The sequence below is a fragment of the Hyaloscypha bicolor genome (genome assembly GCF_002865645.1).
Source record: "Hyaloscypha bicolor E unplaced genomic scaffold K444scaffold_56, whole genome shotgun sequence".
NCBI lineage: Eukaryota > Fungi > Ascomycota > Leotiomycetes > Helotiales > Hyaloscyphaceae > Hyaloscypha > Hyaloscypha bicolor.
In genome coordinates this window covers 839,751-854,261 of record NW_020194558.1, presented here as the reverse complement: position 1 = coordinate 854,261, position 14,511 = coordinate 839,751, and the positions used below count along the sequence as shown (strand labels likewise).

Genomic DNA, 14,511 nt, shown 5'->3' with positions numbered 1-14,511 from the left:
ATAAAAATAAAGATATAAATATTTTTTCTTTTACTAACTTATAAAAGCTAAGATATACTAATAATAATTAAACTATACTTAACCTATATAGCTAGCTAATTTACTTTACTAATTATAAATAATTCGAGATAATTTAAATCTCCTTAAATTTCTATATATAGTTTATTATATAAACTTTTATATTTCTATATTTAATAATACTATAATTATAATTTTTAGATAAGAAGAATTCCCTTATTCTAGTATATATAATTATTAAATTAGAAAGGCTCAAGAATTCTAAGTAATACTTTTTCCTAAAAGATATATATTTTTAATAAATAGTAAAAATAAATATAGAATTATATAATAATATAACTATTTTATACTAGTAACTTTATTTTCTATAAAACTATAATTCTATTTTATTTTTATTCTAAAACCTCTATTTTTCTTTTATATTTTTTCGACTTTACTATTAATACTAAAAGCTTCTATCCTTTACTAATACTTTCTTTATTAATATCTTTATTAATATCTTTATTAATACCTCTATTAATACTAAAAGCTAGTATCTAATTACTTTATAACCTTCCTTTTTTTCTCCTTACTTTTTCTTATTTCTTTTTCTTATCCCTCTTCCGAATTCCTTTTCTAAACCCCTCTTTCTTTAATACTTCTTTTATTAATACTAAGAGCTAGTATCTAACTATCTTATAATCTTCCTTTCTTTCTTTTTACCTCTCTAAACCCCTTCTCTAAACCCCTTCTCCGAACCCCTTTTCCTTTAATACTTCTACTAATAATACTAAAAGCTAGTACCTGACTACTATTTCCGGGTCACTTTTATCTAGAACTTTTATACTATAAGTCTTTAATTTACTTGCTTCTTAGAAAGCTAAATTTTAGATTCCTCTTTCCCTTTTCTAATATCTTTTTCTTTCCTTTTCTAATATCTCTTATATCTTTGGGCTCTTTAAAAGTACTTTCTCTCGAACTTCTAAAAAAGAGGCTAACTTCTATTTAGATTCCTTGAATTTTAATACCTCCTTTCTTTCTTTAATACTTATAAAAGCCTTTAGGCTACTATTAAGTATCTCTATTCTTTATCTTGAAATATATACTAACTTATTCTTATAGGAAATAGCTCTTCTTTTTCTAATCTCGATTTCTTTAATATATACTTCTTATTTTTAGGCTATTTAGATATCTTCTTATTTGCTTTTATAAAATATATACTAACTTACTTTTTAGTTCTTCTTACTTTACTTTTTCTTTAATATTATTATATATATACCTAGTTAGTACTAGTTCTTATAACCTATAATTAGACTTTTTATTTATTAAATATCCGGGTATTTTATTTTACTTTTACTTTATATATTTTATTTTATATATTTTACTTTCTTTTTATTATAAATTAGAATTCAAATAGTATTTACCTTAAGCGCTTGTATTTTCGAGTATATAAGACTTCTATAGATCTTTCGGGATTATAAACTAGCCTATTTTAGTTTGAGAAAGCTTTCTCGAGAGTATTTTAGGAATTATAGTATTTACTATAACCCTTTCTAAAAATTAATATAATATGAGTATTTCTAGTCTATTCTTTCTCTATAAAGCAAACTATTACTCTAAGTTTATATAAAAGTCCTAATTATCTCTCGAGTTAAAGTATAAATACTTTTTCTTTTTATTAAATTAGGTATAAAGAATAATAGGCGCCTTTGGGCTAGACTATAATACTAGTTAAGTACTAAGACTTCTTATATCTATTTTATAAACTTATAAGATATATTATATTTAATAGGGCTTCTATATCTAATTACTTTATATTATAGTAAAATATCTTAGTATTATAATTAGAGAAGTTCTGCTTTATAATCTTATTTATTACTTATAGATTTTCTAGCTAATAAGTCTTGGCTAATAACTAAGAAACTTATTAGCTACTTTATTTAAAGTTTTTAGAAGCAGGAAGTTATTTTAATAAAAATTTAGTATTAAAAATAGATTTAACTAATTAATCTAAATAAGGAATTTATAATAGAAGTTTCTATATATAAGTAATTTTATATAATAAACTTAAGTCCCTGTCTCTGGTTATATAAGTAAGCTATATAAGAAACTCTTTCTGGCTTATTAAAGTAATTCCTGTTTCTAGTTATATAAGTTATAATATATAATAAATTTAAACTTTTCTTGGGTTATTTTTAGAAAAATTAGTAAGCTTTTCTAGATAGATTTATTAAGGCCTTGGTTTTTAAAGATATTAGTCTAGTCTTCTTACTTTTTTTTTAGGTAATAGTTCGGCTTTCAGAAATTATATATAAATATTAAAATAAATAAGGAAATATATTATATATATTTTCTGGATAGATTAGGATAGAATCTATAGGATTCCCGTAATATTTTTATTAAATTTATAATACTAGCTAGTAAAGACTTTAATAACCTTAATAAGACTTGAATTACGAGCCTGGCCCTTAGATTTCCTACTTAACTTAAAGATTAAATAGTTTATAATAAGTTACCTATTATAAAATATATTATATTCTTTTTCTAAAAAGTATTAGATACTAATAATAGTTTGGAAGCCCTAAAGCCCTTAAGACTCTTTGTAAGTTTCGGGCTTTAAGGCTTTTCTATAGCTAGCTAATTATATAAAGTCACGTGACTATATGGGTCCGGTATTAATATAAAGTAATTAGTAACTTTATATATAGATATAATATAGTTTTTAGTATAGCTAGTCTAATATATTATATATTTATATATAAATACCTATAATTTTATTATTATAATATAATATATTCTTAATATATTCTTAATATAAAAATTCTTTTATAATTCTAGACTTTTAGAAGTCTTTTCTATACTAAAGGCAAAGTATATAATACTATTTGGGTATTAAACTTAAAAGGCAAAGGATTATAAAGGCTCTAATAATTATAAGACTTTATAAACTTAAGTAAATTTAAATATTATAAAAGTATTAAATTTAGTAGCCTAACTTTTAAATTATATAAGAACTAATTAAAAAGTATTATTTTAAAATATTAATTATAAATTCCAAGTATATATATATTTATAAGGAAATAAGACCTAAAATAGTACTAAGCTAATTATAAGATATAAGAAAAAGTATATTAGATATTAGGTCTATTTTTTTTTAATTATCTTAATCTCGGTAAATATTTATATATAATTTATTAGATCTTATATAATAGGTTTACTTAGGAGAAATAAGATTAATTAGCCTAGAAAGTTTAATAATAATAATTAGACTTCTGTCCGAAGTAATAGGCAAAGTACTAGTAATAGCCCGGGTATCTTAGGTTTTATTTATAAAGCTAAAGATATTATATCTATTAATTCTCTATATCTAATAAGAAAAAGAAATAATATATTTATATCTCTAATATATCTATTATTATAAAGTAATACTTATATAGTCTATAAGATTAATTATAGTTCTCTTTACTAGAAAAGAGAATAATAAAATTAAAAGAGAATCTAATAGCCTACTACTATTATTATTATTATTACTATTAGAATTAGCTTTAGTAATACTTTTAGTAGTACTTTCTATATTATCTTATAACTTCTAGAGATTAGTAAATAAAGAAGAATCCTAGTATATATAAATTAATTAAACCTAAAAACAAAAAAGAGTCTATAGAAGAAATAAAAAATAAAAGCCAGAATTAAAAAAAAGAATTATATATATGCCTTTATTTACTTACTAGTTTATTAGATCTCTCTTTACTTTTAAAGTCTCACGCCTATATTAGCGGATAATACTTTCCTGAGCTCTCTAGGCCTTTTTAGTTTATTATTTAATTTCCTTAAGTTACTATATTTTCTAAGTATTTTCTAGCTTTTTATAAGTAACTTTAAGATAGAGATCTTTATATAAAATCTTCTTCTAAGTATTTTCTAGCTCTTTATAAGTAATTTTAAGATAAATATCTTTATATAAAGTCTTATTCTAGTATAAAATAAGAAAAATTATCTAGATATCCTTAGGGCCCAAATATATATTATAGTAGGAAAGATTAAAGATAGTTTAAATAGAACCTAGTAAGACTATAAGTTCCTGGGCTCTTTTACTATTAGGACTAGTATAGAATATTAGTTTATTTATATTATTAATAAATTAATAATAGCAAATAGATTTACTAATACGGAGAGAGAAATAAGAAAATAACTACTAAGAAACTATATTAAAAAAAATAGAAAAGACTTAATTATTTATTTTAAATTAAAAGCTATCTATTAAAAAACATTTATTAGAATTCGTATAAAGAATCTAGTAAAAGAAATAGGAGAAAACTTATTACTAACTTTTTTAGAAAATTAGATAGTTCTTTATTTAGCTCTCTAATTCTTTATATTATTAAATACTTACTTATAGAAAACTAGCTATAAAACTATAATCTATAATTTTATAAGACTAGATCCGGCTATATTTTAATTTATAAGACCTTAAAGGGCTCTAGATAGCCTATTACTAGTATAAAAAACTATAGCCTAAGTAGTAGCCTGAGTAACTCTTGTATTTATAGCCCGTTAAGCTTATATAATAGTATAAGTACTACTAGAAAAGTAATTAGGTCAAGTAATATAGCTTATAGTAAAAGGAAATATAAAAGGAAATAGTTATAGGGCTATTAGAATAGGAGGAGCCTGAAGTAAAGCAGAACTAGTACCTAGTAGCTATATAATAATAGTAATTAGAGAAATAGGTATAGTGAATATTCCTAAAAAAAAAATATAAAATAAGAATATTAAGAAAAGCTAGAAATCTAAAGTATCTCAGGTATAAAAAGGAAAGCAGATACGGACGGAATTCTAGAACTATAAGATTTAAGTCTACTAGTATTACTATTTTGGGTAAGTAAAGCAGTGGCCTCTATATTATATTTATTATTAGTAAATTAATAGAACTTATAATATTAGATATTACTATATTAGTATTTGGCTATAGAATATATAATATTAGAGCAGGTTTTAAGAAATAATAATACTATTTTAAGAAATAAGAATTTGAGAATATAAAATATTTATATAATAAATAAACTTAATAATTCTATTAGTATTACTCTTAAAAGTAAGAAAGAAGTTTCGAAAATAATATATTTAATAATAAATAATACTTATCTTAATATATCTAGTTATTTTATAACTAGCTTATTTAATTACCCTATATTATTAGAAGTATTACTAATAAAGGGCTATTTCTAGGTAAAGTCCTAGATTATTAGAAACTATATAGGTATTTTTCCGGCCTATATATTATTTATATACTTTATATTTATTAGGATAACTTATTTAAGGATCCTATTTCATATAATAGTAATATTATATTTACTAGTTAGCTTCTCGAACTCTTCTAATATTAATAGCTACCCTGAGGCTATATGTGCCCGGACTATATATTAAAGCTAGTAATAAGCTTAAATATATAGTTAGTTACTATTTTTATTAGTATTTCTTATATAAATATTAGCTATATTTATATTATAAGATATAAGCTTCTAATAATACTATTTTAGTATTTCTCTTAATAGAAACTTATTAATATTTATATTAGTATATAAGTAAACTATTTATATAAAGCTATATAAGATTATATTAAGAATTATATTATAAAGCTTTATATTTATAGGGCGACTCTAGTATTATATCCTGCCTAGGGGCCTTATATATAGTCTAAATAGCTTACTAGCTATTATATTAGGCCTAGATTTATCTTTTCTAATTCTATAAATATTTTATAAGTCTATAAATCTATATATCTCGTTTTAGATCCACTATATATAAAATACTAGTAAAGTAATCCGGTCCTATAAGTATTAGTAATTATAACTCCTGGTATAGGCTAGTTCCTAAAAGTAGTTCTATATATACTAATCGGAATTAGTTATATAATCCGGTACTATAATACTAGACCTAATAGCCTTAATAAAAAGCGGTATAATTATTAATACCTAATACTTTCTTCTAATAATAGAAAGAATAAGAAACAGATATAGGAAAACAGAATTACTTATATACTACTAGTATAGCTAGCTTTTCTAAAGCTCCTGCTACTAGGATTTAACTTACTAATTCTCGGTACTTTTCCTAGAAATAAAGTAGTTCTTTATATATATAACTAATAGATTAGTTATCTGCGAGAATATAAAGTATACTTTAGTAATAAGGGAAAGTTTAGAGTCTCGATTAGCCCTAAAGAAATAAGAGTAATAGCCTATTTAAATATAAATCTAAAGATACTATTATATAACTAAATAGATAGTCTAATTAGAGATTCTAATATATACTTAAATAATATTATATAAATAAGTATTAATATAAGTATATATCTCGATCCTAAATAGTAATAGCTTATTATATTTATTAATTAACTAAATCTAATCTGGCCTAGATATAATATATTCTCTTTTCTTAAACTATATTTATTATATTTATAATATAATTATCTCGGGATCCAGAAGTTATAATATTATATATAAGCTCTTTTTATAGATAATAAAATATATTAGTAAATAAGGCTCTAATTTTCTAAGCTAAGGCAAAATAGTAAAGTATAGAAAGACTAACCGGGTTATTAGTAAACCTTATTAACGGAAATATATATATAAATACCGCTATTTATAACCTATAACCCGCTTATTATTTAGCTTATTCTATAGTATTATAAATAGTTACTTATTTATTACTTACTTATCTATTATAATTATATAGTAAATAAGACTAAGCTTCTTATATATATAAATAACTCTAGTAATTAAAGCTATATAATTATAATTCTTAAGATCCTTAAGTATTTCCTTATTTATATTTCCTAGATAATATAGAATTATAATCTATATATAAAGGAAAGATATATCTATTATTTAAGTATATATTTAGATATTCTATTCTTATAATTACTATTAGACTATATATAAATTAACTAAGATTCTATATAAATCTTTTAATCTATTTGTAATTTCTTCTTAATTGTGACCGCGGGGCGTGTGGGGGGGGGGGGGGGGGAGGAGGGATTCCGTCTTAAGGATTAATCCCCATATCGTGGGTGTGCACTGAAAGCCGAACCTATTGCGTTATTATCATTCCGACGAACGAACAGATTAATTGCTTCACTCTCGGGTATGATGGTGCACTTTAGCATGGTTTTAACCCGGCCCATCATATTATATTTTAACTCATAAATAATGTTTAATGATATCAGTCCATTGATATCCGATATTCGGGAAGATCCTATTATGATAATTATCCCAGATTATTGAAGGAATTATAAGGGCTCTAATCTTTATTCTTTTAATTTGATAATTTTATTGATTCTTCGGCCGATTAATGAAAAAAAATCATTAATTAATTATTTTAGTATATTCTCATTATAATGAGCTCAAAAAATCATGAATCGAAAATCAGAAAATCAGAAAATCACTTTTCGCTTCTCGGATTTGTCCGCTAGCTAGCTGTGGGCCTCAGTAGTATGATGCGTCCAGGCAAAAGGCTTCGAGACCATGACTGCCCATAACGAGACTTTGAGGAAGCAAACAATAATACTTGTTCTCGGAAATCACGGCCAGCCAAGAGGTGCGTTGCTTGATCATTAATTTGGAGAAATTGATATTTCAATGATCGAGGAGGTGTTTCTTGACACTGAGGCTGAGACACTTTTGCTTTTTCTACCGGAAAGGAGCTTCGTGGCTGACTCGAGCTGAAAGCCATCTGTTTGGCGATCACAGTTCCAGTGGTCTAAAACGCCATACACCCCTGGATGTGAGCCAACTTGGCCCGCATTCGCCACTTGGGTCACATAATTTTTGCACATTGCACGATATTTTTCTCAAAAATATCAAGAAGCCAATAGTGCCAGTACTTTGTCGGAACAATACACAGGACAAACGAGGACATAGCGAGGAAATACGAGCAGACCACATTTTTCTATCCCTCATAAGCAGTCTTCAGTGCCGCGATATCAATTTTCTTCATTCCCATCAGGGCCGTGAACGCACGCTGCGACTTGGCCGTGTCGGGATCGGAGAGCATCCCACCAAGAACCTTCGGAACCACCTGCCACGAGACACCGTATTTGTCCCCCAACCACCCACATTGCTGTTTAGCAGGATCGCCACCATCTGAAAGCTTCTGCCAGTAATGATTGAGCTCCTCCTGATCCTCGCATTCAATCTGAAATGAAATGGCTTCGTTGAATTTGAATAGCGGTCCTCCATTCATGGCCACAAAGTTCTGGCCATTGAGCTCGAATTCGACAGTCAAGACGCTTCCTGGCTCTTGCCCGTGAATTTCCTTTCCTGCTTCGCCGTAATATTGCGTGCGGGTGACTTTCCCGTCTTTAAAGAGGGAGGTGTAGAACTTTGCGGCTTCATCTGCTTGGCCGTCGAACCAGAGGCAGGGTGTAATTTGAGATAGCATTGCGTGCGGAGGATTTGGTCGTTTGGCGGAATGGTTGATCAAAGATTACGAGATTGTCTTGAGTATAGGAACGGAAAGTATTGTCATATTTTACCTGAGAGAGCGTGTGTTCGTAACCGTCTTTAAGTAGTGGTTTCTATTCACGCTACTCTATATTTCTGTGTGTAAGAAATGCGGTTGCAATTGTTGCTGCCTTGAACCGATCTGCGTAGAGGGCGGTCCTGAAATTCTCCCACTGGCTAAGTTAAGCCATTTCGATTTTTTACGACCACCCCGCACCGTGAAATGACTCATCCTGCATAACGGCGATCGTGATAATTTCTTATGGAATCACGGTCCAATATCCTCCCGATGTATCTCAATGTCACGAAAGCCGACATCGATTCAAAGATAAATTGCAAAATTGTAATGAAGAAGCGGAAATATTTCGCCCAGAATTGAAAGAATAACTTCTTTACCTCTCCGTGAGAAAACTCCAACATATGGGACTACAAGTGTACTAAAAACTCATTCAGCCAAGGAGCCATCACACCACTAGGCTCTGGGTCAACGGGTTCTGGTGCCGTACCAATTCACTAACTTGGAACACGTCATTGAGTGTTTCTCTGCCGAAAGTAGAGTAACGATCAGGAACCACATTCGATTTCTTGAACTGCCCTCCTAGTTCGGCCTTAAATGTACCGAATTGAACGTGCCAAAGCATCGATCGCCAAAAATTGCGGGGTTTGCCTCAATTTTCTTTAACCATCCCTAATCGTATTGGTGGTTGAATTTGTGAGTGCTCCGGCACCTGAATTTATGTTCGGCTTGACTTGAATTCATCGGGAAGATGTTGAATTTTCAAGAGGAGGAACTTGGCAAGGTAGACGGTATCGAGTAGCGAAGGAGTAGAGTCTTGGAAGACACAAACCTCGCCGGACGACAGGAATGACTTAACTGAACTTATTCCTAAATGTTGGGGCATCCTTTTCTCCGGCTTAAAGAGGACAACATGCCTGATCTCTTTGGTTTGTTTTGTTCAATTCAAAAGGTCAGCCACTCTCCTTCCTCTCTGGAGTTCTCGTACAATGAAGTCAACAATTTTCTTCCCTTCGGTGGCCCTCTTCACAGGTGCTGTCAGTACTCCCCAATCGAATACAAAAAATTGGACTCATGACAATTGCCACTCCTCGCCAGCTCATCTAATCCCAACAATCTTCCTCGCCGGGGATAGCACCGAAGCTCCAGGTGGAGGTCACAATGGAACGGAAGGTTGGGGTCAATATCTCCAATACAGCTTTGATCTCAGCACTGCATTCGTCAACAACTCCGCATTCGCGGGACGAAGTGCTCGAAGTTTCACCAGAGAAGGACGATTCCAGGCAATCGCAGACCTAGTGAAGCCCGGAGATTGGGTGATCATTGAGTTCGGACACAATGATGGAGGAAGTCCATATCCCGCAAGTTCGGATACAGGTCGGGCGGATTGTCCTGGTGCTGGTCAGTTTCACCTCCTCTTCTTACAATTGACCTCACTGACCACAATGATAGGAAATGAAACTTGTTCCACAGTTTACGCGTGCGTAGATATCTCTATTGTGAGTAACATCTAACCTGACATCAATGTAGGAACAAAACCGAAATCGTACAAACTTACCCAACTTACTTGATTAATGCATCAACAATCTCTCTCTCCAAGGGGGCAAAAGTAATCCTCTCCTCACCAACACCAAGCAACCCTCGGGGAAAAGGAAACTACTCGTACACTCCCTCAATCTTCAACTACTACTCCTCTCTCGCCACCACAGAACTGGGAGGTCCTAAGTCTGGAGTCTATTTCGTAGCCCATGGACAATATGCCGCTCAGGCTATGAGACTGCTTGGCAAGGAGGTTGTAGATGAGAATTACCCGATGGATCACACGCATACGGCGCCATACTTGGCGGATGTGGTGGCGAGGAGCTTTGTGTTGGGATTGAAGTGTGGGACGGCGCCGTTGGCGGGGTTAGTGATGAATGCGACAAGTAGGTTGGAGGGAGAGTTGTTAGGGACATGTTTGAGTGCTAATGAGACAGTGCCGATCTGATGGGGAAAGAATGATAAGAATGCTGATGGTGAAAAGCCTCGACACTATTTCCAAGATTCGCAAATACCCCACCCCTATCAATTTGACGATAGCAAATATCTTCAAATTCCGGGCTTTCAGCGTCCCAACCCTTTTCTACAATGAGAGCTCAGCAATTCAGTTCCAGAGTGAATTTCTCAGATATAACGTTTCGCTGCATGTTGCTTCAATGTCCCAAGCTTTGTGGTACAATGAAATGAAAGTCCATACGCCCCAGCCTCGAGTGAACAACCGAGTCGGGAAATTTGTTGTTTATTTCCCTTGCATGATCAATATGAATTTTCGCATGCGGTCTCCGCGCTGCAACCTTTCCTCTTTGTCCATGAAGTCTGGGACCCCGGCCGCAGACGCTCTGGCCAGCCTCGCCTCCTCATCAAGCTGGAATACCTTTAGCAAGCTATCCACAAATTGCGTCCTCGCGCTCTCCATCTCCTCAAAGTCGACCTCGTGATTCTTACTTCCCGCACCTCGAGACCTTATAAGATTTCTAAACCAAGTAGAAATAACCTTGTCCAAGCATCTCCGAAACTCAAGCAGCGCTTCCGCAGCCTTTCCCGAGACCGTCAACGGAATCCACCCATCCACACTCAGTGTTGATTTCCGGATCGAAGGACCTTGTACTTTGTCTCGTGTCAGCGGGCCCCCAAACAGCGCAACCATGAGAGGGGAGACCTCGCTCGTGTCTCTCAGAATCCTTGTGCCATAATCCATCTTGGTGATCTCGGTGTACAAGTGCAGGTCGCCGGGCTTGTATCTCGGCACCTCCTTCCCTTGGACCCCGTTTATTGACTGCGAGGAAATCATGGCAGTGGTTTCTGAGCGTATTCTTGAGAGTCTGTGGCTTACTACCGTGCTGATATGACCCGGGAAACAAGATAATGCGAGAGCCTTTATAAGGGCAATGTTCTCGCTGTTCTCATTCAGTGACGGGGGGCCACGCTGCGAATCCAGGATTCCTGATGGCTCAGGGTAGGGAAGTAGGGTTGTAGAGATAAGTGTGTCTTCCACATTACGCATTGTTTGGTCGATTGCATCGAACTTGTCTGGGTCGATACACGCCAATGTTTCACAATTGTAGAATGCTTGGTAAGCACCCTCTAGATCTCTAAGTCGTCGTGTCTTACGGAAAGCATTGATTGTAGTGATATGGTCACTCTGAGAGTTGAGGCTTAATCTGAGACGCTGTTCTTTCGAAGCTCGGTCATAGAAAAGGCCCTTTCCTGCAGTAGCAGCGCTCAGGAGCAGGAGAGCGTCGAAACACCGAAAAGTAATGCCTAGCACCACCAGCTTGCCCAACGAAGGATGCAAAGGTAATGTTGAGAGGACCTGGCCCAGTCCCGTGAGTTGTTCATCGGCGTCGAGAGCGTCGAGTTGCTGCAAAGCTTCGATAGCAGAGTCAACTGCGGAAGCTAGTGGTGGCTCAGGGGCAGCTGCAAGAAAATCACGGATAGGAAATTGGGATGACTGTTTCTTAATTTGAAGACAGACATCTTGTAAATCGGCCCGGTGGATTTCTGGCGTCTGAACGGCTTTGAGGGAATCACGACGCGTACGTGAGTAAAGTGCATAGTAATTTCCTTTCTGCACTCGTCCGGCTCGACCGGCGCGTTGCTTGGCACTAGACTTGCTGATCCAGACTGTTGAGAGCGAAGTCGTCTTCGAGGCGTGATTGTAACCATTTTCTCGATGCTCTCCACTGTCAACAACGTGCTGCACCTCTGGAATTGTAATCGAGGTTTCTGCAATGTTGGTTGCGATGATGATCTTCCTACACCCGGCTGGTACACCTGCAAAAGCCTCCCATTGCTTGGCACGAAGTCCAGAATGAATCAGACATAGCTTGAACTTTGAAGTATCGGCAAAGTTTACGCCCAGTGGTCGCTCGCCCAACAGGAATAGATTCAAAGCATTGATCTCCGCCATTCCAGGTAGGAAAGCAAGGATCGCACCATCACTTGGGGTAGTTTTTGCCAGGTGTGCAATGGTAGCAGCCATTAAGTCCAACGGAACAATGATTTCTGAGGCCTCCAGAGTTCCTGAAGGGGAAATCTCAAAAAGACGCTCAGCTTTTTCATATTTAGATGTTTCTCTGTTTGTAAGGAAGTGGAGTTCAGCCTTACTATGCGACTTGACAAGCTGTTCTTTCAAATCGTCTAGGAAAATTTCCATCACGGGATATGTTCGACCTGGAACATCGAGCCAGGGACATGGAATATTTTCACCATGGTCGCCAGCAATCTCGAGATACTCAGAGAAGAGTGCTGGGTCAATAGTTGCGGACATTAACACCAGTTTCGGTACTGGCTTCCGAGCTTTTCGTCTGGAATCTAGAGCCTGCTTCAGAATTGTCAAAAGAAAATCGGTCTGAAGATTTCTCTCGTGCACTTCATCAATAATGATATGAGAGGTGGTGTCTAAAATCTCATCTGAGCCAGTCTGTAATTGCCGAAGAAGAACCCCCGTTGTGCAGTACGTAATGCTTCCACCCGGTCTCGGAAGTCTCTTGTCATATTTGATGTGGTAGCCGACAGTGTCTCCAACCGATTCGTTGCGCTCACTGGCAACGCGGTGTGCAACTGTGACTGCTGCAATGCGTCGGGGCTGAGTGCAGATGATGTTGATATTTCCACCAAGTCCGTCTGCTATTCCGTCTTCGAGGATAATCTGGGGAACTTGAGTAGTTTTGCCGCTTCCGGTTGCGCCCAATATAATACAGGACTGATGATTTGCGACGATGTCTTTGACCTTTGCTCGAAACTGGGTTATAGGCAAGTCTGCTTTCCGGCTCTTCAACGGTCCCGTTTTGGGGTTGCGAGAAAAGGTAAACTGTCGCTGTTTGAGGAATTTGCTTCGTTCTTTAATGTTTTCAGGGTCCAATCTGAACTCCGTGCGGGGTTTGCGTTCTCTGTCTAAGATTTCTTCAAAGTTGGAGTCTTCAATTTTGATTCCAAACTCGACAGACTCCTCATCCATCTCATCCAGACTCCTGGACACGGCAGCTTCATCCTCGAGAAGCTCAAGACCAACGCTCTCTTGATTAACTGAGAACCATGAGAACTGACGGGCAGCCTCCACCATGGCTTGTTCAACTTCTTTTTCTATAACGAGAGGAATTGGCCAAAGGGGCTTCACTGATGTGATAACACTCCCTCTTTCTACTTCCACAAATTCCTGAAGCAATGCAGGGTCTCTCTTGGCCAGGGTGATTGCGGCTGCGAGAGCCGTCACCCTTTTAGCAAGCTTTCGCCGAGGACAAGGAATCACGACTGGTTCTCCGACGACTTGGCCGTCAAATGTGAAATGCGACCAACGGGGAGCTTTGCCAAATAGCTCAAGGCCACCAATCTTCGCCGAAGGTTGTATAATAATAAAGTTGCTCGAGGGATCCTTAAGCATTCTTTTCTTGTGGAAGTATCCGAGGAACGTCATGGCGTTTGCAGTATTCAGACCCGCAGAATCTGTACCTATCATAACCCTCTCGCCAATCTCGCGCAGCTTGCCACGGTAAATATGCTCGAAATATTCATCCACAGCAGCCTTGAAGCGCAAACAAGCCACCGCCTCGGCCTGACGAATAGTGCGACTATTAGATTTGACATGAATGCCACATTCTGGAAGCTCAATAGAGACCTCAACCCTCCTATTCCCGAATAGAGGATGTTTCCGCACGTTGACTTGAGGGATGGTGGGGATCTTGGCGCAGTGGTTGTACACAAACCCAACCGTGTTCTGGGGGGCCTTGAGTTGCTCCTCGCTGGGATCGTCGGGGCCAGTGATAAAATCATCGGTCAACAAGTTCTTATGATGCAATTTGATGATAAGATCAATAGCAGCAACTCTTGAAGCGACCTCGGCAGATGGAGCAGAGGCGGATGTTGTGATCCTTCCGGTGCCTTCTATAACTGCAATCGAATAGGAGCATCTCCGCAGGATGCCGCCTTTGGCTAGAGCTATTGTTTTCCTTATATCCC

General features: G+C 35.0%; 3 protein-coding genes across 3 annotated transcripts; 1 reads left to right on the top strand and 2 right to left on the bottom strand.

Moving 5' to 3' along the window:
* Positions 1 to 7,635: 7,635 nt before the first annotated feature.
* Positions 7,636 to 8,741, bottom strand: K444DRAFT_611491 (3-demethylubiquinone-9 3-methyltransferase). Its single transcript, XM_024879951.1, has one exon. The coding sequence runs from the start codon at positions 8,434 to 8,436 to the stop codon at positions 7,945 to 7,947; it is 492 nt and encodes a 163-aa protein (XP_024738135.1). The 5' UTR covers positions 8,437 to 8,741; the 3' UTR covers positions 7,636 to 7,944.
* A 580-nt stretch (positions 8,742 to 9,321) lies between these two features.
* Positions 9,322 to 10,647, top strand: K444DRAFT_365949 (carbohydrate esterase family 12 protein). Its single transcript, XM_024872226.1, has 3 exons — positions 9,322 to 9,915; positions 9,967 to 9,994; positions 10,045 to 10,647. Exons 1-3 carry the CDS (start codon positions 9,504 to 9,506, stop codon positions 10,499 to 10,501), a joined length of 897 nt encoding a protein of 298 aa, XP_024738134.1. The 5' UTR covers positions 9,322 to 9,503; the 3' UTR covers positions 10,502 to 10,647.
* Positions 10,648 to 11,395: 748 nt separating this feature from the next.
* On the bottom strand, positions 11,396 to 13,252 carry K444DRAFT_510249 (P-loop containing nucleoside triphosphate hydrolase protein; the record flags this gene model as incomplete). Its single annotated transcript, XM_024873433.1, has 1 exon — positions 11,396 to 13,252. A coding segment is annotated over one exon (1,857 nt), but the record flags the coding sequence as incomplete, so codon positions are not given.
* Positions 13,253 to 14,511: the final 1,259 nt, after the last annotated feature.

Coding starts and splice junctions, on each gene's coding strand:
- K444DRAFT_611491 (XM_024879951.1), bottom strand. CDS start 8,436: ATGCTATCTCAAATTACACCCTGCCTCTGGTTCGACGGCCAAGCAGAT.
- K444DRAFT_365949 (XM_024872226.1), top strand. CDS start 9,504: ATGAAGTCAACAATTTTCTTCCCTTCGGTGGCCCTCTTCACAGGTGCT. Junction 9,916..9,966: donor GGCGGATTGTCCTGGTGCTG/GTCAGTTTCACC, acceptor CCACAATGATAG/GAAATGAAACTTGTTCCACA. Junction 9,995..10,044: donor ACTTGTTCCACAGTTTACGC/GTGCGTAGATAT, acceptor ACATCAATGTAG/GAACAAAACCGAAATCGTAC.